General features: G+C 37.4%; 1 protein-coding gene across 9 annotated transcripts in view; it reads right to left on the bottom strand.

Moving 5' to 3' along the window:
• Positions 1 to 24208, bottom strand: part of INPP4B (inositol polyphosphate-4-phosphatase type II B) — a 750879-nt gene that overhangs the window by 350722 nt on the left and 375949 nt on the right. For 8 of the 9 annotated variants that reach the window (XM_082463351.1, XM_082463352.1, XM_082463345.1 and 5 more), the window contains 2 exons: positions 2453 to 2664; positions 181 to 225 (listed from right to left, as the gene is read on the bottom strand). In XM_082463351.1, coding sequence (XP_082319477.1) covers positions 181 to 225; positions 2453 to 2543 — 136 coding nt within the window. In that variant the 5' untranslated portion in view covers positions 2544 to 2664. Of the gene's footprint in view, positions 1 to 180; positions 226 to 2452; positions 2665 to 18978; positions 19144 to 24208 lie in introns of all 9 variants that reach the window. The other variant, XM_082463347.1, reaches the window with a different exon arrangement.

The following is a 24208-nucleotide window of genomic DNA, read 5'->3' on the forward strand; positions in this document are numbered from 1 at the left end:
CTTTACTAATAAATTGGGGAAAATAACACTTACCTTATAGAATGAAATTTTTTCACAGAATGATATTCAAAAGTTTATAAAGTATATAATGATATAAGTAACATATCTAAAGTTGTAAATTATATGTACAAATGGCTTATTACATTTATAGCTATAAATAAATAAGATGGAATTTCTTACCAAGGATGAATTCCAGCTGAGGTTCATTTGGAGTCTTCTGAATACCTATGAATAATAGGAACAAATTCAGATTGAAGATATTTAACTCATTATGAAAATTATGTCAGCATATATTACTTTCAGCCTGCCCAGTATGTATAAATGCATTAGCTGGCAGAACAAATAAACTCAGTTAATTGTCCTGACATATATATAAGGAGTCGGTTCTCAGGGCAGGACATAATATTTGTAGCAGAACTAGATATGACTACAGATTTGATTGATCTGTTTAGCACCATGGCCATAAAAAACTCAGAAACATTGCTTTTGTAAGCCGCATGACAAATATAAAACATATTTTCAACTGTTTCTGTTTCTTTTGGATACATGTAGACGGAGATGGGACCTTCACAAAGGATGACCTCACCAAAGTCCTCTCTAACATAGATTTCTCTTTCACACCACTCCAACCTGGTGTTAATAGTAAATTATTAATTAAAGAGCTACCTCTGGTTAGGTTACTCAGGACATGATGATGGTGGTTATTCAGCCAACTTACTGATAGCTCAAATCAGCATTCTGTTAATGTTTCTATTCCTTTTCTGGCAATTAAAACAAATCTATTAACATGGCTAAATGATTGAAGATGAAGTGGGAGGGAAAGTGAGTCTGAGAAAAAGGTAAGGAAATGGGAATGTCTAATGGTTAGAAGGTAGAAAGGTAAGGCTGGGGCCAGTGATAATGTCCTAGATGGACTCTCTAAGACCACACATGGTGTGGGGCTTCCTAAACAAGAGGGGCTGAGGACTGGGATGTCATTTGTAACCACTCATGGTGACCGAGAAATGTAAGAATATTGTAAAAATCTTTTCCTCATTTATTTTTACTGGTGCACCCATCAGATACAATTTAAATTTATTAGCATTTGGTCATGAATATACTGTGTTAACTACAGATTGGCACTTGCCATCTGCCTCTACAGGGATGAAATCATGTGCTGCAGCTGCTGACCTTCAAAGGAGTTCAGGGTGGAGAGCAGGAATGAGGCACTCTGTGCTCTGTGAAAAACTGGCAGAACCGCTATTCAGATGGTTAGATATTTTCAGATGATGATTTTATGAGCCCAATTCTTGCATCTCCTCATATCTAGAAAACCACTAAAACCCTGCATGGTGACGTCTGCTCCTGGTACCTAGCAGAAACCTTCTGCAAAAAATATGTGCTTGATTGCATGTACTCTCCCTTCACCAAAATCACATATATACTGACCTTCCCTCCTGCCTCTTTGGAGCTGTTTCTCAGAGCTATCTGAAATGCTGCCTCCCAGGCTATAGTCCTCATTTTGCCCCAAATAAAACTTAACTCACAGCTCTCAAATTGTGCATTTTTTTTTCAGTCGACAACTGTTAGAACCACCTCTTTGTATAAAAATCATCCATTTTTTATTGACAGAGTTCACATTTTTTTGCAGAGTAACCATTTATTTTTATTTCCTGCTGACATTTAACATTGTTATGGTTAACAATTTTAGACTTTCCAAGAGAGGGAAAAGTGACAATCATTAGGTAGGTCTTTGTTAATTTCAAATACTGTGGGTTTTTTTTTAAAGGTTATTAACAATCTGCTGTAAGCTCTGACAATCAAATTTCTCAAAATAACTCATCCAACCAATACCATTTTCTAAAGATTATTTTTATAATATAAATGAAGTGAGAAGCTAGGCATATGTTTGCCAGGGTTAAATAACTGGGCAACAAGAATCTTCTGAAAAGAAAAAGACACAATTTATGCTAAACAATCAAACCCAAACTCTAAGATGTTAAGCATGAGAGAAAACGTACAATTCTTCCAATGATTTTAGTTACTCAAGTAGCACAAAGACCAGTGTTAATGTTCAACTGCAAATCTTGGCCAAATAGCCAAGCTTGCTCTATTTATGTGACTTAGTGCTCTCAGGTATGGCAGCGACAGGCTAAGCATCTAGTGTAACTATTGTGCCCTAATGCTTTCAACTGAAATGTCTTTGGTTTTAAAGAGAAAATTTCCATGTTCCAAAAAATAATTCCACGTGAGATTATAAAAATGTTCAATAGAAAGTGTACTTAAAAAGTATTTATTAATGTCTTAATACACATTCAACAATGATGATTCTATTTGCTATTTAACCATTTCATAGATGATCATCTACCTCACCCAAGATAGAAGATGAGAGGCATATCATAGATTCAGAACACTGAAACAAATAGCGCAAAGGAACAAAGTTAGTTAATTTGGGGGGTGCATGCATACTCACTTGTGAACTGAAAGTCCCCAGTATCATTTGCCTGGGGTGTGGGCAGAAAGTTCTGGCCTTCTTCTGATGCTCCTTCCTCTTTGATTTCCATGATCAACCTTCACAGTTCTTTAAATCTTCCAAATATTTGTGCCCAAATGTCACTGCCAATGATTCCTGGTTTAATATAGATGTATCTTCACACTAAAGTCCTGATATCCCACTCTGAAATTCTGCATTTAGGAAACAGCAACAGCAAAAATCTCGGTTACTTCAGAGTTCAGTATAAAGCTAAGAATTAAAGGTAGGCAGAGCCTACAGCTACCTTCATATGAACTTCCTTCCTGCCTATCCCACTTTTACTTTCAGAAACAATCCACCCAGTTAATGTACCATAAACACTGGGTTAAATGGGTAATCTCTATGCAATCACTTTATAGTCATATGAGGGACTTCTAAATTCTGAAAGGTATATTATTTCTCTTCTAGTTCATTTTGTAAAATAGCAGAGAGCTATATGTACCTAATTTAGCAGCAAGAGCAGATAGCATCTTGTCTAGGCATTAGCATATTTTGCTAAGGCGACTCTTGCTATCATTCCTTCCATTAGAACTGCCCTCTATGCTAATCTCTCCACCCACCCTTGTTAGAACATTGTTCATGAGCACATAAAGATAATTTGGCATGATGCTCTTCTTCCAAGGTGAGCCAACAGGTTGTTCAGGGGAGTTTCCAACCTCATCATTATCCATAAAGTCTCATGCTGCTCTGTCTGACAAAGGTTTAATTGTTTAATGATCGGGGTATACGGGGAAAAGAATGAATAATAATTCTAAAAAGCTAAAGCTCCAAGGGAAATGAAAATAATGGCAAAATGATGAAAATTAGCATGGGGAAAGAAGCCTCCAAGAATTTAATACCCTGTTGCTCAGACAGCCTCAAATAGTATCAAATTCATTTTGATATTTAGTATGTTATACATGACCAAGAACGATTAGGAAAAAAATCAGTGCTGTTTTAAATCAAGTTACCAGCTGAATTAAAATGTATAAAAATCTTTAAACGTCTACCCAATGCTGTTTAATGAGATAGCAGCAGTAGAGTTTGGTTTGGAATACTGATTTGGTTTCCAACTTCACAAGTCCACAAACTCACTCTTTGTTGTTCTTAACAAAAGCAGCTTCATTTATAATTCAGCTCTAGTTTTTAAATATCATCTGGCAAAAATTAAATCCACAAAGCATCTTGAATCTTTAGAAACGATTACAATAAAGTTGCAGATAAATACACATTGGCTTCTAAGGATACAACTAGGAATACTTGCTAGGGTAAAGGGCCATAGCACTATCAATAAGACCAAAACCATCAATTTGATAATTATATTTTATTTACCTTTTTATTGAGTTATAGTTGATGCACATTATTATATAAGTTAGAGGTGTACAATACTGTGATTCACAATTTTTAAAGTTATAGTGCATTTATAGTTACTACAAAATATTGGCTATATTCCCTATGAGGTACAATATATCCTTGTAGCTTATTTTATACATAATAATTTGTATCTCTTAATCCCCTACCACTATATTGGAAATAAAAGCAAAAATAAACAAATGGCACCTAATTAAACATGAAAGCTTTTGCACAGCAAAGGAAACCACTGACAAAATGAACAGACAACATACTGAGTGGGAGAAAAACATCTGCAAATGATATGGCCGATAAGGGGTTAATATCCAAAATATATAAACAGCTCATAGAATTCAACATCAAAAAACAAACAACCCAGACACAGACTGGCTGAATGGATACAAAAGCAAGACCCATATATATGCTGTCTACAAGAGACCCATTTCAGACCTAGGGACACATACAGACTGAAAGTTGAGGGGATGGAAAAAGATATTTCATGCAAATGGAAAACAAAAGAAAGCTAAGTACCAATTCTCATATCAGACAAAATTGTCTTTAAAGTAAAGACTATTACAAGAGAAAAAAAGGACACTACATAATGATCAAGGGATCAATCCAAGAAGAAGATATAACAATTGTAAATATTTATGCACCCAACATAGGAGCACCTCAATACATAAGGCAAATGCTAACAGCCATAAAAGGGGAAATTGACAGTAACACAATCATAGTAGGGGACTTTAACACCCCACTTTCACTTTCACCAATGGACAGATCATCCAAAATGAAAATAAATAAGGAAACACAAGCCTTAAACGATACATTAAAAAAGAAGAACTTAATTGATATTTACAGGACATTCCATCCAAAAACAACAGAATACACATTCTTCTCAAGTGCTCATGGAACATTCTCCATGATAGATCACATCTTGGGTCACAAATCAAGCCTTGATAAACTTAAGAAAATTGAAATCGTATCAAGGTTCTTTTCCGACCACAAATTTATGAGACTAGATATCAATTACAGGAAAAAATCCGTAAAAAATACACACACGGAGGCTAAACAATACACTACTTAATAACCAAGAGATCACTGAAGGAATCAAAGAGGAAATCAAAAAATACCTAGAAACAAATGACAATGAAAACACGACGACCAAAAACCTATAGGATGCAGCAAAAGCAGTTCTAAGAGGGAAGTTTATAGCAATACAATTCTACCTCAAGAAACAAAAATATCTCAAATAAACAACCTAACCTTAGACCTAAAGCAATTAGAGAAAGAAGAACAAAAAAACCACCAGGTTAGCAGAAGGAGAGAAATCATAAAGTTCAGATCAGAAATAAAGAAAAAGAAATGAAGGAAACAATAGCAAAGATCAATAAAACTAAAAGCTGGTTCTTTGAGAAGATAAACAAAATTGATAAACCATTAGCCAGACTCATCAAGAAAAAAAGCGAGAAGACTCAAATCAACAGAATTAGAAATGAAAAAGGAGACATAACAACTGACACTGCAGAAATACAAAGGATCATGAGAGATTACTACAAGCAACTCTATGCCAATAAAATGGACAACCTGGAAGAAATGGACAAATTCTTAGAAAAGCACAACCTTCTTGGACTGAAACAGGAAGAAATAGAAAATATAAACAGACAAATCACAAGCACTGAAATTGAAACTGTGATTAAAAATCTTCCAACAAACAAAACCCAGAACCAGATGGCTTCACAGGCGAATTCTATCAAACATTTAGAGAAGAGCTAACACCTATCCTTCTCAAACTCTTCCAAAACATAGCAGAGGAAGGAACACTCCCAAACTCATTCTACGAGGCCACCGTCACCCTGATACCAAAACCAGACAAAGATGTCACGAGGAAAGAAACCTACAGGTCAATGTCCCTGATGAACATAGATGCAAAAAATCCTCAACAAAATACTAGCAAACAGAATCCAACGGCGCATTAAAATGATCACACACCATGATCAAGTGTTGGTTTATCCCAGTAATGCAAGGGTTCTTCAATATACGCAAATCAATCAGTGTGATATACCATATTAAAAAATTGAAGAACAAAAACCATATGGTCATCTCAATAGATGCAGAAGAAGCTTTTGACAAAATTCAACACCAGTATATGATAAAAAAGCATACAGAAAGTAGGCATAGAGGGAACTTATCTCAACATAATAAAGGCCATATATAACAAAGCCACAGCCAACAACGTTCTCAATGGTGAAAAACTGAAACCATTGCCACTAAGATCAGGAACAAGACAAGGTTGTCCCCTCTCACCACTATTATTCAACATAGTTTTGGAAGTTTCAGCCACAGCAATCAGAGAAGAAAAAGAAATAAAAAGAATCCAAATTGGAAAAGAGGAAGTAAAGCTGTCACTATTTGCAGATGACATGATACTATACATAGAGAATCCTAAAGATGCTACCAGAAAACTACTAGAGCTAATCGATAAATTTGGTAAAGCAGCAGGATCAAAATTAATGCACAGAAATCTCTTGCATTCCTATACACTAATGATGAAAAATCTGAAAGAGAAATTAAGGAAACACTCCCATTTACCACTGCAACAAAAAGAATAAAAAACCTAGGAATAAACCTACCTAAGGAGACAAAAGACCTGTATGCAGAAAATTATAAGACACTGATGAAAGAAATTAAAGATGATACAAACAGATGCAGAGATATACCACGTTCTTGGATTGGAAGAATCAACACTGTGAAAATGACTCTACTACCCAAAGCAATCTACAGATTCAATGCAATCCCTATCAAACTACCAATGGCATTTTTCACAGAACTAGAACAAAAAATTTCACAATTTGTATGGAAACACAAAAGACCCTGAATAGCCAAAGCAAACTTGAGAAAGAAAAATGGAGCTGGAGGAATCAGACTCCCAGACCTCAGACTATACTACAGAGCTACAGTAATCAACAAAGCATGGTACTGGCACAAAAACATAAATATAGATCAATGGAACAGGATAGTAAGCCCAAAGATAAACCCACGCACATATGGTTTCCTTATCTTTGATAAAGGAGGCAGGAATATACACTGGAGAAAAGATAGCCTCTTCAATAAGTGGTGCTGGGAAAACTGGACAGCTACATGTAAAAGAATGAAATTAGAACATTCCCTAACACCATTCACAAAAATAGACTCAAAATGGATTAAAGACCTAAATGTAAGGCCAGACACTATCAAACTCTTAGAGGAAAACATAGGCAGAACACTCTATGACATAAATCACAGCAAGATCCTTTTTGACCCACCTCCTAGAGAAATGGAAATAAAAACAAAAATAAACAAATGGGACCTAAGGAAACTTAAACGCTTTTGCACAGCAAAGGAAACCATAAACAAGACCAAAAGACAACCCTCAGAATGGGAGAAAGTATTTGCAAATGAAGCAACTGACAAAGGATTAGTCTCCAAAATTTACAAGCATCTCATGCAGCTCAATATCAAAAAAACAAAAAACCCAATCCAAAAATGGGCAGAAGGCTTAAATAGACATTTCTCCAATGAAGATATACAGATTGCCAACAAACACATGAAAGAATGCTCAACATCATTAATCATTAGAGAATTGCAAATCAAAACTACAATGAGGTATCACCTCACACTGGTCAGAATGGCCATCATCAAAAAATCTAGAAACAATAAATGCTGGAGAAGGTGTGGAGAAAAGAGAACCCTCTTACACTGTTGGTGGGAATGTAAATTGATACAGCCACTATGGAGAACAGTATGGAGGTTCCTTAAAAAACTAAAAATAGAACTACCATACGACCCAGCAATCCCACTACTGGGCATATACCCTGAGAAAACCATAACTCAAAAAGAGTCATGTACCACAATGTTTATTGCAGCTCTATTTACAATAGCCAAGACATGGAAGCAACCTAAATATTCATCAACAGATGAATGGATAATAAGATGTGGCACATATATTCGATGGAATATTACTCAGCCATAAAAAGTAACGAAATTGAGTTATTTGTAGTGAGGCAGATGGACCTAGAGTCTGTCATACAGAGTGAAGTAAGTCAGAAACGGAAAAACAAATACCGTATGGTAAAACATACATATGGAAAAACAAAAAAAAAGGTTCTGAAGAAACTAGGGGCAGGACAGGAATAAAGACACAGACGTAGAGAATGGACTTGAGGACACGGGGAGGGGGAAGGGCAAGCTGGGACGAAGTGAGAGAGTGGCATGGACATATATACACTACCAAATGTTAAATAGATAGCTAGTGGGAAGCAGCCACATAGCACAGGGAGATCAGCTCGGTGTTTTTTGACTACCTAGAGAGGTGGGACAGGGAGAGTGGGAGGGAGACGAAAAAGGGAAGAGATATGGGGATATATGTATGTGTATAGCTGATTCACTCTGTTATACAGCAGAAACTAACACACCATTATAAAGCAATTATACTCCAATACAGATGTTAAAAAAAAAAAGTAATTAAAACAAAACCCAATTAAAAATGGGCAGAGGCAATGCAGATGGCCAACAGGCACATGAAAAGATGCTCAACATCAGTAATCATCAAGGAAATGCAAATCAAAACCACAATGAGCTATCACCTCATGCCTGTCAGAATGGCTATCATCATAAAGAACACAAATAAATGTTGGAGAGGATGTGGAGAAAAAGGCACCCTCATACACTATTGGTAGGGAATTGGTGTAGCCACTGTGGAAAACAACATGGAGAGTCCTCAGAAAACTAAAACTAGAACTACCATATGACCCAGCAATTTCACTCCAGGGTATATATGTGAAAAATTTAAAAAAAAGTGAAAACACGAATTCAGAAAGATACATGTACCCCAATGTTCACAGCAGCACCATTTACAATTGCCAAAATATGGAAGCAACCTAAGTATCTATCAACAGATGAAAGGATAAGGAAAATGTGGTATACAGTAGAATACTACTCAGCCATTAAAAATGTTTAAAATTCTGCCATTTGTAGCAACATGGATGGACTTGGAGGGCATTATGCTAAGTGAAATAAGTCAAACACAGGAAGACAAGTACCATATGATATTACTTATATGTGAAATGTAAAAAATATAAGAAACTAGTGAATGTAATAAAAAAGAAGCAGACTCACAGATATAGAGAACAAATTAATGGTTTCCAGAGTGGAGAGGGAATGGGGAAAGGGCAATATAGGGGTAGAAAATTATATTTTAAATTAAGATAATGTTTTCTACTTTCTTGTTGGATTATTTAAATTCAGAAGTCTTTTTTAATAAGGACAGGCACATATTTATTGCACCACATTCTCTCAAGAACCTATGATAAATGCATTAGCATTAGTGGAATGCATTAGCATTAATATCTGTGGAAGACGGCCATGTATGTGGGACTTGGATACACGGACTTTGTTAAATTCACTACACTTCTTGATCAAAGACTCAACCCCTAATCCTGATCAGTTATCTTAAAAACTGACAAGGAGACCTAAACAAAGCAATATGGATGAATCCTAGCAAAATAATAACCCAGCACACTAATGGTAAATAATTAATAAATCTCAACTCTGTGTGTGGGTTGTGTGCACTTGTGTAATTTGGGGGTGAGTAGAGAGGACTAAAGTAAGACGTCTTCAAAGACTCATTAACATGGCCCCATCTTAAGCATACCCATTCAAAACTGAAAAATGAGTTCAATTTTGGAGAGAATGGAGCCAGATATATGAAACAAAGATTATATGACAACCTCTTATGATTCTATTCATCTTCATTCTATCTTTGTTGCATTTGAGGACAAATTTCAGATTTGATACTTGTTATCAAGGCACAGACATAAGAAGGAAACAGCTGCATTACTAGCAAAGTTCTAGAAAACCAAGTATTTCTAGCTGGTAAATATAGCATTTATGTAGGGTTATGGTTAGGTGCAATAGTTCCTTTTCTGTGTCTGTTTGGAAATTTTTTGGTTTGGAGATCATGCTTGAGAATAGATTGAGGTTTTTACATACCACACAAAATTTTTAAACAGATAGCCAGAGACTAAACTTAATTCTTAAAGCAGAAAGAAGTCACATTAAATATACCTTAAGCAGGAAAGTAACATGATCATATTTGATTTTAGGAAGTTTACCGAGGGTCAAAGTAGAGAATATACTAAAAGGTGGCAACTTGATAAGGAAATCAACCTGTTTGGAGGTAATTTTAATATTCTATGAAAATAAAATATTAAAAAAGATCTATGCCAAAATAATGAATAGAAGCAGATATCTAGAGAAGAGAATCTGGATTCCAAAAAAATTTATTAAATAGAATTACCTAGAGGAGCTTTAAGATGGCGGAAGAGTAAGACGTGGAGATCACCTTCCTCCCCACAAATACATCAGAAATACATCTACATGTGGAACAATTCCTACAGAACACCTACTGAACGCTGGCAGAAGACCTCAGACCTCCCAAAAGGTAAGAAACTCCCCACGTACCTGGGTAGGGCAAAAGAAAAAATAAATAACAGAGACAAAAGAATAGGGACGGGACCTGCACCAGTGGGAGGGAGCCGTGAAGGAGGAAAGGTTTCCATACACTAGAAGCCCCTTCGCAGGCGGAGACTGCGGGTGGCGGAGGAGGGAAGCTTCGGAGCCGCGGAGGAGAGCGCAGCCACAGGGGTGCGGAGGGCAAAGCGGAGAGATTCCCACACGGAGGCTCGGCGCCAAGCAGCACTCACCAGCCCAAGAGGCTTGTCTGCTCCCCCGCCGGGGCGGGCGGGGCTGGGAGCTGAGGCTCGGGCTTCAGTCAGATCGCAGGGAGAGGACTGGGGTTGGCGGCGTGAACACAGCCTGAAGGCGTTAGTGCGCCACAGCTAGCCGGGAGGGAGTCCGGGAAAAGGTCTGGAGCTGCCGAAGTGGCAACAGACTTTTTCTTGCCTCTTTGTTTCCTGGTGCGCGAGGAGAGGGGATTCAGAGCGCCGCCTAAACCAGCTCCAGAGACGGGCGTGAGCCGCGGCCATCAGCGCGGACACCAGAGACGGGCGTGAGACGCTAAGGCTGCTGCTGCCGCCACCACCAAGAAGCCTGTGTGCGAGCACAGGTCAGTCTCCACACCGCCCCTCCCGGGAGCCTGTGCAGCCCGCCACTGCCAGACTCCCGTGATCCCGGGACAACTTCCCCGGGAGAACGCACGGTGCCTCCGGCTGCTGCAACGTCACGCCAGCCTCTGCCGCCGCAGGCTCACCCCGCCTCCTCCGTACCCCTCCCTACCCCCCGCCTGAGTGAGCCAGAGCCCCCGCAGCAGCTGCTCCTTTAACCCCGTCCTGTCTGAGAGAAGAACAGACGCCCTCAGGCGACCTACATGCAGAGGAGGGTCCAAATCCAAAGCTGAAACCTGGGAGCTGTGTGAACAAAGAAGAGAAAGGGAAATCTCTCCCAGCAGCCTCAGGAGCTGCGGATTAAACCTCCACAATCAACTTGATGTGCCTGCGTCTGTGGAATACCTGAATAGACAACGAATCATCCCAAATTGAGGAGGTGGACTTTGGGAGCAATGATATATATATATTTTTCCCTTTTTCTCCTTTTGTGAGTATGTATGTGTATGTTTGTGTGTGTGATTTTGTCTGTATAGCTTTGCTTTTACCACTTGTCCTAGGGTTCTGTCTTTCCACTTTTCTTTAAATTTTTTTTTTAATAATAATTTTTTTATTTCAATAACTTTATTTTATTTCACATTATTTTATTTTATCTTCTTCTTTCTTTCTTTCTTTTTTTTTCTCCCTTTCATTCTGAGCCATGGGGATGACAGGTTCTTGGTGCTCCAGCCAGGCATCAGGGCTATGCCTCTGAGGTGGGAGAGCCAAGTTCAGGACACTGGTGCACCAGAGACCTCCCAGCTCCACGTAATAGCAAATGGCGAAAATCTCCCAGAGATCTCCATCTCAACGCCAAGACCAAGCTCCACTCAACGACCAGCAAGCTACAGGGCTGGACACGCTATGCCAAACAACTAGCAAGACAGGAACACAACTCCATCCATTAGTAGAGAGGCTGCGTAAAATCATAACAAGGCCACAGACACCCCAAAACACACCACCAGACGTGGACATGCCCACTAGAAAGATAAGATCCAGCCTCAAGAACCAGAACACAGGCACTAGTCCCCTCCACCAGGAAGCCTACACAACCCACTGAAACTACCTTAGCGACTGGGAACAAACACCAAAAACAACGGGAACGACAAACCTGCAGCCTGCGAAAAGGAGACGCATAACACCGTAAGTTAAGCAAAATGACAAGACAGAGACACTCACAGCAGATGAAGGAGAAGGCGAAATCCCACCAGACCTAACAAATGAAGAGGAAATAGGCAGTCTACCTGTAAAAGAATTCAGAATAATTAGTAAAGATGATCGAAAACCTTGGTAATAGGGGGCTTCCCTGGTGGTGCAGTGGTTGAGAATCTGCCTGCTAATGCAGGGGGCACGGGTTCGAGCCCTGGTCTGGGAAGATCCCACATGCCGCGGAGCAACTAGGCCCGTGAGCCATAACTACTGAGCCTGCGCGTCTGGAGCCTGTGCTCCACAACAAGAGAGGCCACGACAGTAAGAGGCCCGCACACTGTGATGAAGAGTGGCCCCCGCTTGCCGCAACTAGAGAAAGCCCTAGCACAGAAACGAAGACCCAACATAGCAATCAATCAATCAATCAAATAAATCTTTAAAAAAAAAAAAAAAACACCTTGGTAATAGAATGGAGAAAATACAAGAAACATTTAACATGGACCTAGGAGAACTAAAGAGCAAACAAACAGTGATGAACAACACAATAAATGAAATTAAAAATTCTCGAGAAGGGATCAATAGCAGAATAACTGAGGCAGAAGAACGGATAAGTGACCTGGAAGATAAAATGGTAGAAATAACTACTGCAGAGCAGAATAAAGAAAAAAGAATGAAAAGAATTGAGGACAGTCTCAGAGAGCTATGGGACAATGTTAAACACACCAACATTCCAATTATAGGGGTCCCAGAAGAAGAAGAGAAAAAGAAAGGGAATGAGAAAATATTTGAAGAGATTATAGTTGAAAACTTCCCTAATATGGGAAAGGAAATAGTTAATCAAGTCCAGGAAGCACAGAGAGTCCCATACAGGATAAATCCATGGAGAAACACACCAAGACAGATATTAAACTCTCAAAAATTAAATACAAAGAAAAAATATTAAAAGCAGCAAGGGAAAAACAACAAATAACACACAAGTGAATCCCCATAAGGTTAACAGCTGATCCTTCAGCAGAAACTCTGCAAGGCAGAAGGGAGTGGCAGGACATACCTAAAGTGATGAAGGAGAAAAACCTACAACCAAGATTACTCTACCCAGCAAGGATCTCATTCAGATTTGACGGAGAAGTTAAAACCTTTACAGACAAGCAAAAGCTAAGAGAATTCAGCACCACCAAACCAGCTTTACAATAAATGCTAAAGGAACTTCTCTAGGTGGGAAACACAAGAGAAGGAAAGGACCTAAAATAACAAACCCAAAACAATTAAGAAAATGGTAATAGGAACGTACATATCGATAATTACCTTAAATGTAAATGGATTAAATGCTCCATCCAAAAGATATAGACTGGCTGAATGGATACAAAAACAAGACCCATATATATGCTGTCTATAAGACACGCACTTCAAACCTAGGGACACATACAGACTGAAAGTGAGGGGATGGAAAAAGATATTCCATTCAAATGGAAATCAAAAGAAAGCTGGAGTAGCAATTCTCATATCAGACAAAATAGACTTTAAAACAAAGACTATTACAAGAGACAAAGAAGGACACTACATAATGATCAATGGATCAATCCAAGAAGAAGATATAACAATTGTAAATATTTATGGCCCCAACATAGGAGCACCTCAATAAATAAGGCAAATACTAACAGACATTAAAGGGGAAATGGACAATAACACAATCATAGTAGGGGACTTTAACACCCCACTTTCACCAATGGACAGATCATCCAAAATGAAAATAAATAAGGAAAAAAAACCTTTAAATGATACAGTAAACAAGAGGGACTTAATTGACATTTACAGGACATTCCATCCAAAAACAACAGAATACACATTCTTCTCAAGTGCTCATGGAACATTTTCCAGGATAGATCATATCTTGGATCACAAATCAAGCCCTGGTAAATTTAAGAAAATTGAAATCGTATCAAGTATCTTGTCTGACCACAACACTTTGAGACTAGATATCAATTACAGGAGAAAAATCTGTAAAAAATATAAACACATGGAGGCTAAACAGTACACTACTTAATAACCAAGTGATCACTGAAGAAATCAAAGAGGAAATCAAAAAATACCTAGAAAGAAACGACAATGGAGACACGACAACCCAAAACCTATGGGATGCAGCAAAATAATTTCTAAGAGGGAGGTTTATAGCAATAGAATCCTACCTTAAGAAACAGGAAACATCTCAAATAAACAACCTAACCTTTCACCTAAAGCAATTAGAGAAAGAAGAACAAAGAAACCCCAAAGTTAGCAGAAGGAAAGAAATCATAAAGATCAGATCAGAAATAAATGAAAAAGAAATGAAGGAAATGATAGCAAAGATCAATAAAACTAAAAGCTGTTTCTTTGAGAAGATAAACAAAATTGATAAACGATTAGCCAGACTCATCATGAAAAAAAGGGAAAAGACTCAAATCAATAGAATTAGAAATGAAAAGGAGAAATAACAACTGACACTGAAGAAATACAAAGGATCATGAGAGATTACTAAAAGAAAGTATATGCCAACAAAATGGACAACCTGGAAGAAATGGACAAATTCTTAGAAATGCACAACCTTCTGAGACTGAACCAGGAAGAAATAGAAAATATGAACAGACCAATCACAAGCAATGAAATTGAAACTGTGATTAAAAATTTTCCAACAAACAAAAGCCAAGGACCAGATGGCTTCACAGGTGAATTCTATCAAACGTTTAGAGAAGAGCTAACATCTATCCTTCTCAAACTCTTCCAAAATATAGCAGAGGGAGGAACACTCCCAAACTCATTCTACGAGGCCATCATCACCCTGAAACCAAAACCAGACAAAGATGTCACAAAGAGAGAAAACTACAGGCCAATATCACTGATGAACATAGATGCAAAAATCCTCAACAAAATACAAGCAAACAAAATCCAACAGCACGTTAAAAGTATCATACACCATGATCAAGTAGGGTTTATCCCAGTAATGCAAGGATTCTTCAATATACGCAAATCAATCAATGTGATACACCATATTAACAAACTGAAGGAGAAAAACCATATGATCATCTCAATAGATGCAGAGAAAGCTTTTGACAAAATTCAACAACGATTTATGATAAAAACCCTCCAGAAAGTAGGCATAGAGGGAACTTTCCTCAACATAATAAAGGCCATATATGACCAACCCACAGCCAACATCGTCCTCAATGGTGAAAAACTGAAACCATTTCCACTAAGATCAGGAACAAGACCAGGTTGCCCACTCTCACCACTATTATTCAACATAGTTTTGGAAGTGTTAGCCACAGCAATCATAGAAGAAAAAGAAATAAAAGGAATCCGAATCGGAAAAGAAGAAGTAAAGCTGTCACTGTTTGCAGATGACATGATACTACACATAGAGAATCCTAAATATGCTACCAGAAAACTACTAGAGCTAATCAATGAATTTGGTAAAGCAGCAGGATCAAAATTAATGCACAGAAATCTCTTGCATTTCTATACACTAATGATGAAAAAACTGAAAGTGAAATTAAGAAAACACTCCATTTACCATTGCAACAAAAAGAATAAAATATCTAGGAATAAACCTACCTAAGGAGACAAAAGACCTGTATGCAGAAAATTATAAGACACTGATGAAAGAAATTAAAGATGATACAAATAGATGGAGAAACATACCATGTTCTTGGATTGGAAGAACTGATATTGTGAAAATGACTATACTACCCAAAGCAATCCACAGATTCAATGCAATCCCTATCAAATTACCAATGGCATGTTTTACAGAAGTAGAGCAAAAAATCTTAAAATTTGTATGGAGACACAAAAGACCCATAATAGCCAAAGCAATCTTGAGAGGAAAAAACAGAGCTGGAGGAATCCGACTCCCTGACTTCAGACTATACTACAAAGCTACAGTAACCAAGACAATATGGTACTGGCACAGAAACAGAAATATAGATCAGTGGAACAGGATAGAAAGCCCAGAGATAAACGCACACACATAGGGTCACCTTATCTTTGATAAAGGAGGCAAGAATATACAGTGGAGAAAAGACAGCCTCTTCAATAAGTGGTGCTGGGAAAACTGGACAGCTACATGTAAAAGTATGAAACTGGAACACTCCCTAACACCATACACAAAAATGAAGTCAAAATGGATTAAAGATCTAAAGGTAAGGCCAGACACCATCAAACTCTTAGAGGAAAACATAGGCAGAACACTCTATGACATAAATCACAGCAAGATCCTTTTTGACCCACCTCCTAGAGAAATGGAAATAAAAACAAAAATAAACAAATGGGACCTAAGGAAACTTAAACGCTTTTGCACAGCAAAGCAAACCATAAACAAGACGAAAAGACAACTCTCAGAATGGGAGAAAATATTTGCAAATGAAGCAACTGAAAAAGGATTAATCTTCAAAATTTATAAACAGCTCATGCAGCTCAATATCAAAAAAACAAACAACCGAATCCAAAACTGGCCAGAAGACCTAGACATTTCTCCAAAGAATATATACAGATTGCCCACAAACACATGAAAGAATGCTCAACATCATTAATCATTAGAGAATTGCAAATCAAAACTACAATGAGATATCATCTCACACCGGTCAGAATGGCCATCATCAAAAAATCTACAAACAATAAATGCTGGAGAGGGTGTGGAGAAAAGGGAACCCTCTTGCACTGTTGGTGGGAATGTAAATTGATACAGCCACTATGGAGAACAGTATGGAGGTTCCTTAAAAAACTAAAAATAGAACTACCATACGACCCAGCAATCCCACTACTGGGCATATACCCTGAGAAAACCATAATTCAAAAAGAGTCATGTACCAAAATGTTCATTGCAGCTCTATTTACAATAGCCAGGACATGGAAGCAGCCTAAGTGTCCATCAACAGATGAATGGATAAAGAAGATGTGGCACACATATACAATGGAATATTACTCAGCCATAAAAAGAAACGAAATTGAGTTACTTGTAGTGAGGTGGATGGACCTAGAGTCTGTCATACAGAGTGAACTAAGTCAGAAAGAGAAAAACAAATACCGTATGCTAACACATATATATAGAATCTAAAAAAACAAACAAACAAAAAGAACAGCCATGTATATGTAAGAACTTAATACGTGACAAAGCTGGGATTCCAGTGGGAAAATAGTTGTTTCTTTGATATAATAAATGATGCTGATGTATAGAAAAAAAACAAAAAAGAATTACCTAGTCTTAGTGATGGAATTAGATGTCATATTAGAGTTGAGATAATGAAAGACAGAAATTTCAGTTCGAACCCAGTAAATTATGGACCATTAAGCTATCTGGAGAATAAAGAAGAAGGAGCTGTGGTCAAGGATGATGAGTTTTATTTTAACCATGTTGTTTCTGAGATGCCTTATGATATTCAGGAAGCAGTGGAACACATGGGTCTAGATCTTGGGAGAGATATTAAGGTTGGAAAAATATGTTTTTGGAAATTGTTGGCCAGTTGTTGAAGTCAAAGGAATGCATGGAGTCACTGAAAGCAAGTGCATGTAGTGAGAAAAAGCATGACTGAGGACTCAAACTTCAGGCACAAAACTATTTTAGGGAGCAAGAAGAGAAGTTAGCTGGAAAAGGAGAGCAGCACAGAGCAGCAACTGAGGGAACACCATCATCACTCCACACAACTAGGGTTTCTCAAGTAAACAATACCATTGAGTTAAGAGATGGCTTCATTTTCTTAAGAATGAGGACACTTGTCCATATTTAAATACTGAAAGCACATAGCCAAAAGAAAAAAGAGGAATTAAATATAAAGGAGAAAGGGAGATGATTGATGGGACAAGGAAAAATCCAAATGCTTCTATCTGCTGTAATGAAAGGAAGGGGGTAAGCAGAAAATGAGGTATGATCTGAAAAGTAAGCAACAGAAACTTGAGGATAGTCTCCCTAACAATCTCAGTTGGTTTTTTTTTTTTCCTTTCAAGAAAAGGGACTATTTGGGAACTATGAATAAGGAAATATTTCTTGACTTCAAAAGCATAGTTCAGATTGTCATACTGACTGAAGTAAGTCAGAGAAAAACCAATATCATACGATATTGCTTATATGTGGAATCTAAAAAAATGGTACAAATGAACTTATTTACAAAACAGAAATAGAGTCACAGACATAGAAAACAAACATAATTACCAGGGTGGGAGGGGGGAGGGATAAATTGGGAGATTGGAATTGACATATACACACATATACACATATATAAAATGGATAATTAATAAGGACCTACTGTATAGCACAGGGAACTCATCTCAGTACTCTGTAATGGCCTACATGGAAAAAGAATCTAAAAAAGAGTAGCTATATGTATATGTATAACTGATTCACTTTGCTGTACAGCAGAAACTAACACAACAATGTAAATCAACTATACTCCAATAGAAAATTTAAAAAATAATAATAAAAGTTTTAACAAAACAAAAGCCTAGTTCATAAAGGAAAATATTAATAAATTTGATTACATTAAAATAAAATATTCTGTAAGCAAAAGATACAATAAAGCATGAGATAACAAATTACATCCTGGGAAAATATGTTTGTAACACAGTAGTTTTCAGCTTCTGTTTAGACAAAGATGTAAAGAATATTACTCCTACCGTAAACTCAAGAAAAAGCTGAATAATATATAAAATCGTAACTTTTCCTTAACTAATCAGAGAGCTTAGGTCTCAGAGCAACCAACCAGGCTGAAATCTAAGGAAAGACAAAGGCCTCCATAGAGCAGAGCTTTCAGGCACAGGAGGAAGGGGTGTCAGTCTCCAAAGAAGCTGGTAATAAGAATTCAACTGAAATATTTAATGACTTACTCAAGGTCAGGAGTAGGCCAGCATGAGTGTATAGAGCTTCTGATAGCCACAAACTCAAAGGTAGTTTGTCCCCACTAACACACTTTTATGGACCTCATCACATAATCATAAGAAAGACTGGGAGCACAGTAGGATCTGAAGAAGGCAATCCTTGGTGATACAGGCCTGCAAGAGCAGAGCAGCAGTCACTGCAGAGAAAACATAGCACAACACTTGCATCCTCATCCCTAGAGAACAAAAATGGCAGACCCTGTTGCCATCAGCACACAGCTGAAAACTCATTGCAATTAGGGGATGAAACAAGAGAGGGGAAGGAAAGTTTCCTGGGATCAGATCATTAGAGATCTTCTGATCCTCTATTTCTAAGACAGGGACAGGGTCATTGAGAAATCCCCATCCCTAAGACCCAAGAACACAGATTTTGCCTAAGATCAACGTTGAAATAGAACAACAGAGAATGTTTCTGCTCCCAAACACCAGGCCAGCAAACGCTAAGAAATAAGTTAACAGTAGGTTACCACCGGGGGAGACACAGAAGCATGAATGGTGGACCTCTCTGATGTAGAAGTTCCCAGGAAAAGTCTAAACTGGAGGGTGGAGAACAAATTCTCCAGCCACCCAAATCCCACCCTAAACACAAGTGAACACAGGAGTAAATCTGAAGCTACAGGTGCATTGAGGGTGGGCATAGCAACAACAAAACCTTAACCCAGCTCAGTTACTGACTAGATTGATTCAACTCCCCCAACACACAAAGGATTAACAGAAAAAGAGGAAAGCCCACTTCCAGGCCTAAGTACTAATTCTTTCATACCCTACTATCCTACACACAACACAAAATATATGAAGAAAAAGATGAAGAAGAAGATGAAGAAGAACAAAAACACACTCAAGAGAAAAAGCTAATACACAATCAAGAGATCCAGACTCAGAAAATACCCAAATTTGGAACTATCAGAAAGAGAATATATTAAAGATTGTAATGGGAAAGGTAGACAACCTGCATGACCACATGGAGATTTTTAGCAAAGACAGAAACTAGTGGAAAAAAGTCAAATGGATATGCTAGGAATGTAAAACACCAGTATCAAAGATGAAGAATGCCTTTGATGGGCTCATCAGTAGATGTGACACCATCAAGGAAATAATACAGAGAAAAAAAGAAATACAGAGAAATACTGTAATACAGAGAAAAAAAGTGAAAATGCATGAGAGCATTCAACAACTGTGAGACAGTACCAACCAAAACGCATTATTCGAATCTCAGGAAAAAGAAAAAGACAGAATAGATATTTGAAAAGACAATGGCCTAGGATTTTCCAAAAATATTTAAAGACATCAAAACACCAATTTAAGAAGCTCAGAAAACACCAAACAGAGTAGTGTACACACACACACACACACACACACACACACCCCAATAATCAAATAAGCAAATTCAACAAAAATTTGAAAAAAAAAAAAAAAACTTCTACATATATTCAACCTACTGAAAACCAAAGATAAGAGAAAATTTTTGAGGTAAAAAAATTTTGACTGCAAAAAAGGCAAAGTACATGTAGAGTAACAAAAGAAGAAAATATCTTGAACTTCTTGTTAGAAACTATGTAAGTGACATGTTTAAAAATCTGAAAGAATAAAAACTGTCAGCCCAAAATTCTACACAAAGTAAAAATAACTTGTAAAAATTAGGAGAGATAAGGACTTTTAGCCAGACAAATAATTGACAAATTCATTATAAGCAGACCTGCACAGCAAGCAATATTAAAGGAAGTTCTTCAAGCATGACATTACAGAAAGATACTTGGATCTACAAAAGAAATGAAGAGCACTATAAATGGTATGAAGAAAAATATATGTTAATTTCATCTTTTCTTACTTCAAGTGACTATAACAGATCATTGCCCAAAGCAGGACTTGACATAATTTTCCTGTTAAGGACAGATAGTAAATATTTTAGGCCTTTTGGGCCATACAGTCTCTGTTACAACCACTCAGTGCTGCTGCTACAATGTGAAAGCAACCATTGACAATACATACATGAATAGGCATGCCCATGTTACAATAACATTTTATGCAAAACTAATTGTTATTTAGGATTTGGCCTGCAGGCTAGTATTTGCCAAGCACTGGTCTAGAGCACAATTAGTAGCAATGTATTGTATGCTTATAGCATGTGTAAAAATATAACATATAACATCAATAGCAAGAATGACGGGAGGAAAGAATAGGGAGTTATTGTTTTTACACTAAAATTATAGTATACAATTATATCACTAAAATATATGAAAGTAGACTGTGATTAGTTAAAATGTATATGGTACTTCCTAGGGTGACCATTCATATTTTTTAAAACATAAGTATAAATAATAAGCCAATAGTGGAGGTAAAATGGAATAACAAAAAATACACAATAATCCAAAGGCAGGGGGGAAAGAACAAAAAAAGATGGAATAAATAGACAACAACTAGCCAAATATTTGTTTTTAATCCAACCACATCAATAATTACATTAAATGTAAACAATCTACAGACACAGACACACACACACGCACACCAATTAAAAAGAAAGATTATCAGCTTGGACAAAAAAGCAAGGACTAACTCTATGTTTCATAGTTATATTTAAATATAATGACATATATAGGTTAAAGTAAAAGGATCAAGAAGTTTAAACCATGCAGACACTAATCAAAAGAAAACTGAAGTGGCTATATTAATATCAAGTAAAATAGATTTCACATCAAGGAATAATATAATGACAAATGGTTAATTCACCAAAAAGACATAACAATCCTAAAGGTACATGCACCTAACAGCAGAGCTTCACAATACATGAAGCAGGGACTTCCCTGGTGTCACAGTGGCTGAGAGTCCGCCTGCCAAAGCAGGGGAGACAGGTTCGAGCCCTGGTCTGGGAAGATCCCACTTGCCACGGAGCAACTAAGCCCGTGTGCCACAACTATTGAGCCTACACTCTAGAGCCCGTGAGCTACAAGTATTGAGCCTGCGTGCCACAACTACTGGAGCCTGCGCGCCTAGAGCCCATGCTCCGCAACAAGAGAAGCCACCGCAATGAGAAGCCCATGCACCGCAACGAAGGGTAGCCCCCGCTCGCTGCAACTAGAGAAAGCCCGCGTGCAGCAATGAAGACCCAACGCAGCCAAAAAAATAAATAATTAAAAATTAAAAAAAAAATACGTGAAGCAAAAACTTAAAAAACTAAAAGGAGAAATAGACAAATCCACAATGATATGCGTGGAGACATCAACATCCCTCTCTCAGTAATGGCTAGAACAAGTAAACAGAAATCAGTGAGGATACAGAAGACAACGACAGTACCAACAACTTGACCTAACTGACATTTATAACACAACGAATTCAACAACAACAGAATATACATATGTTTTTCAAAGTATATATGGAATATTCACTAAGATCATATCCTAGGTCCTAAAACAAACCTTAACATATTTAAGAGAATTGCAATAAAAACAAGTGTGTGCATATATAAAACATACTAATACTCATTAGAATCAGAATGAAATCACTACACTACATATCAAACTACGCTTTCAGGGAAATTTATAGTATTAAGTGCTTATAATAGAAAAAAAAAGGTCTCAAATCAATGATCTAAGCTGTCACCTTATAACTAGAAAAGGAGCAAATTAAACCTCAAACAAGCAGAAAAAGGAAATACTGTGTGTAATAAAGATAACTGATAAAGATTTACTTTCCAGAATATCTTAAGAATGGTAGCAAAACAACCCAACAGAAAAAAACTAGCAAAATATGTAAACAGGTAATTCAAAATTATTAAACACAAATTGTCAAGAAACTTATTAAGAGATTCTGAACTTCACTAGTTATCATGGAAATGCAAGTTAAAGCCAAATGAGATATCATTATACTACCATCAATAAGTAAAAATTTTAAAGTCTCAAAACCTCAAATATTGATGAGGATTTAGAGCAATATAAACTTTTATGTACTGTGGTGTTCCAGTCACAATGGAAGATAATTTGGTAATATCTAGTAAAGTTGAAAAGCAATTCTACTTCCAACCACACATTCTAGAAAAATTCTTGCAAATGCATACCAGAAGACAGTTAAAAGAATGTTTATAATGAATCAACTTCTAATAATAAAATACTGAAACAGGCTAAATGCCCATCAATAAGAAAGTAGATAAATATAATGTGATCTATTCATTCTGCATAGACTGGATTTTCATTTCACATACCAACACTGATTAATTTCACAAAGTATAGAGAAAAAGGGGAGAAAGAGTGAAGAGGAGCATAAGATGGGGGCGGGGTGGGGGAGAAAGAGGATGGCACTTATAGAAAATTTTAAAACATGTAAAATAATATTCCAGTTCTGTATTGCATAGGGGTACACACACATGAGGTACAATCACAGAGAAATGCATGATAAACACTAAAATCAGAATAGTTATGATATTTGGGAGGAAGGGTGTAGGAGATGTGATCCGGAAGGGGAACACAGGGGTTTCCAACTGTATTGGGAAAGTTTGATTTATTAAACTGGGTAATAGGTACAAAACATCTACTATATTTTTCTTTATGACTTTGGTAGGTCGTAAGTACTCATGAATTTAACAAACTAAATTATGTTAACATGTGGAGAGGAAATGGGAGGAACTAAGAAGCTTTGAGAAGACAGGTGGAGTTTTGTGCTGGCCTTTATGAGCACCGGATGAGGAACGAGTGGGGCAGTTGTATGGGTCCATCTGGGCCTGGAGACACAGGTTTGTGGAGGTCTCAGTCTGACTAGCTGTGTGGCTTTCTCCAGCAGGGCTCAGCAGCCTGGTGGAGAAGGACACCTTAGTTGACATAGTGTTGGGGTTTTGTCTGTGGACGCGGTGAGAGAAGGGTGAAGCCGAGAATGTAATACTACTAATGCGACTGACAAGTTTCTAGGCTAGATTGGGAAGTCATTAATGGGGAAAGATGTGACAGATTGGGGGCTGAGAGAAGAATTCAGTCCTAAGTGATAACTCCAGGGTATTGTCATGGGATAAATGAGTGGATGAAATAGAGTGGTGTTGATGGTCACTAGAGCACAAAAAGACAAAGAAACTGTACCAGCAAGGATGCTAGATGGGTTATTCCTATAGGAACTGCAACTGCCCAGAGGGATAGCAGGCGGAACCTGGGGACCAAGGGAAGACTATGTGTCTGGTAGAAGAGTCTAAAGAGAACAG

This window comes from Balaenoptera physalus, assembly GCF_965194825.1.
Source record: "Balaenoptera physalus genome assembly, chromosome: 5".
NCBI classification, from domain to species: domain Eukaryota; kingdom Metazoa; phylum Chordata; class Mammalia; order Artiodactyla; family Balaenopteridae; genus Balaenoptera; species Balaenoptera physalus.